Raw genomic sequence first — 2,829 nt, forward strand, 5'->3', positions numbered from 1 at the left:
GGGGCTCTTGCGGCGGCTCTTGGGGCCCCCGTGGACAACGCCTGGGGACAGCAGCAGATCAGTAAGGGTGAGGATGTCTTGCTGCTGCTGCTGCTGCTGCTGCTTCTGCTGCCGAGAAGGCGTGCTGCTGCTGCTGCTGCTGCTCTTCCTGCTGCTGCTGCTGCTGCTGCTGCATAAGAGACGCAGGCAAAGGCTTGCCAAGGCTGCTCGTGCTGCAGCAGGAACTGCGGGGGGGTTCAAGCCGACAGCCTGCAGACAGAAACCCTAAACCCTAAACCCTAAACCCTAAACCCTAAATAGCGCATCACTGAGCTGCAGCGGAGCTTCACAGCAGCAGCAGCAAGAGCAACGGAAGCAGCAGCAGCAACAGCAGCAGCAGCACCTACCTGAGTAAGCAGCAGCAGCAGTCGAGCCGCCTGGAGCGTGAGGGGCCCCACTGCTTCGTCGTCAGGTGCTGCTGCTGTTGCTGCTGCTGCTGTTGCTGCTGCTGCTGCTGCTGCTGCTGTTGCCGCTGCTAGATGCCTAGCAAAGCCTTTTGCTGCTGCTTCCGGGTCCTTTAGAATATCCCTCAAGGTGAGTGCGTCTTCTGCTGGCAGCAGCAGCTGCTGCTGCTGCTGCTGCTGCTGCAGCTCGTGCTGCAGCAGCTGCCCCTCGAGCGCCGAATCCCGCTGCTGCTGCTGCTGCTGCTGCTGCAGTCTGCTGCTGCGTGCTGCTGCTGCCTTTCTCTTGCGCCGCAGCAAAGACACCAGTGAGGGGGCCCCCCGGGGGCCCCCCTCTTCGAACAGTTCATCTTCGCTGCTGTTGCTGGGGCTGCTGCTGCTGCTGCTGCTGCTGCTGCTGCTTTCTTCCTGTTCAGATTCGGATTCTTCGGAGGCAGCAGCAGCAGCTGCTGCTGCTGCTGCTGCTGCTGCTGGTTTCTTGCTGCTGCTGCCTCCCAGCTGTCTGGACAGCCCGCGCTTCCGCCGCAGCGCAGAAGGCCTTAAAAAGCCATCTTTGTCTCTGTCGTCTTGCTGCTGCTGCTGCTGCTGCTGCTGCTGCTGCTGCTGCTGCTGCTCTTGCTGCTGCTGGGTGGGGCTGCGTACGAGCCTTAGAGAGCGTCGTCCGGCCATTTGGTCCTGCTGCTGCCGCTGCTGCTGCTGTTGCTGCTGCTGCTGCTGCCCCGTGCTGCAGTTGCTGCTGCAGCTTCAGGGGCAGCGCCGCTGCAGCAACTGCAGCAGCGTGAAACGCTGCAGGTGCTGCTGCTGCTTCTGCGCGGATTCCTGCTGTTGCTGCTGCTGTTGCTGCTGCTGCTGTTGCCGCTGCTGCTGTTGCTGCTGCTGCTGTTGCTGCTGCTGCTGCTGCAGACGAAGAAGGCTCAAAGCCGGTGTGGCTCCAAATGTCAGTGGAGGGCTTCCCAACCCCCCTAATGTCTAACCCTAAACCCTAAACCCTAAACCCTAAACCCTAAACCCTCAAAAACAAAGAAGAATGTGGTAAGGCTTCTGTGCTGTTTACAAATGACGCACTGGAGAAGCAGCAGCACCAGCAGCGAGGGGGGTTGGTGTTGCTGCTGTGTCGGCAGCTGGGGCCCCCCAAACCCTAAACCCTAAACCCTAAACCCTAGACCCTAAACCCTAGAAACTAGAATGAACAGTTCACAGAACTCAAAAAAACAATAATAGACAAGTCCTAAGAAATGTAAAGGCACTAGTTGCTGTTTGTAAATAAGGGTTTAGGGTTTAGGGTTTCTAGGGGCTGCTGCTGCGGCAACGGCAGCAGCAGCAGCAACAGCATTTGCTGCTGCTGCAGCTTCCACTGCTGCTGCTGCTGCATGCACTAGCAGCAGCAAAACTGTCTTTAAATTTATTTTATATTTATTTTTCTCCTGCCACAGCGCGAGTTGCTGCTGCAGCTGCAGGACTGGGGCCCTAGGGTTTAGGGTTTAGGGTTTAGGGTTTAGGGTTTACGAAATGACAGACGACGAGTTTCCCCTTGAGGGGAGCCTAGACGAGTTAATTAACACCCCTACTTTAAAATGGATCTTTGTGGGTAAGGCTGAGGGTTTAGGGTTTAGGGTTTAGGGTTTAGGGTTTAGGGTTTCGGCTCTGAACCTTAGCGTTTCAGGTTCAGCGTTTACCCTTGGGCGCTGCTGGCGTATTGTTTAGGGTTTAGGGTTTAGGGTTTAGGGTTTAGGGTTTAGGGTTTAGGGCTAACGTTGCTGCTTGAGTTATCGGTGCCGAGGATGTTGCCGTGTGGGCTTGGGCGTAGGGTTTCATGGCTAGGGTTTAGGGTTTAGGGTTTAGGGTTTTGTGTTTTAGGGTTTAGGGTTTAGGGTTTAGGGTTTAGGGTTTTGTGCTGCAGGGGGGAAAGGCGGCGTCGGCAAGACAACCACAAGCTGCGCCATAGCGACGAAGCTTGCTGAGAAGAGAGAATCAGTAAGTCAGGGTTTAGGGTTTAGGGTTTAGGGTTTAGGGTTTAGGGTTTGAGATTGGGATTTAGGGTTTAGGGTTTAGGGTTTAGAACGCGGAAACCTCGCTTCGACGCGTACGCACCTGCTCACAGCATTTGGCCTGCTGCCGCAGCAGGCCCTGCAGTCTCGGGTTTAGGGTTTAGGGTTTAGGGTTTCGGGGTGAGGGTTTGGGGTTTGGGGATTAGGGTTTAGGGTTTAGGGTTTAGGGTTTGCAGGTGCTGCTGCTGTCCACTGACCCCGCCCACAACCTCAGCGATGCCCTCACCCAAAAGTTCAGCAGCACTCCAACCCTAGTTAAGGGTTTTAGCAATCTTTACGCCATGGTAAACCCTAAACCCTAAACCCTAAACCCTAAACCCTAAACCCTAAGCCCTGGGCCC

General features: G+C 55.9%; 1 protein-coding gene across 1 annotated transcript in view; it reads left to right on the forward strand.

The window, feature by feature from the left end:
- Positions 1-1,467: 1,467 nt before the first annotated feature.
- ENH_00064760 (arsenical pump-driving ATPase, putative) overlaps positions 1,468-2,829 on the forward strand; it is a gene marked incomplete at both ends in the record, with an annotated part of 1,865 nt that continues 503 nt past the window's right edge. The window contains 4 exons of the mRNA XM_013577295.1: positions 1,468-1,472; positions 1,940-2,028; positions 2,341-2,414; positions 2,665-2,772. Coding sequence (XP_013432749.1) covers positions 1,468-1,472; positions 1,940-2,028; positions 2,341-2,414; positions 2,665-2,772 — 276 coding nt within the window. The remainder of the gene's footprint in view (positions 1,473-1,939; positions 2,029-2,340; positions 2,415-2,664; positions 2,773-2,829) is intronic.

Source organism: Eimeria necatrix, genomic scaffold (assembly GCF_000499385.1).
Source record: "Eimeria necatrix Houghton genomic scaffold, Enh_scaff593, whole genome shotgun sequence".
Taxonomy (NCBI): Eukaryota; Apicomplexa; class Conoidasida; order Eucoccidiorida; family Eimeriidae; genus Eimeria; species Eimeria necatrix.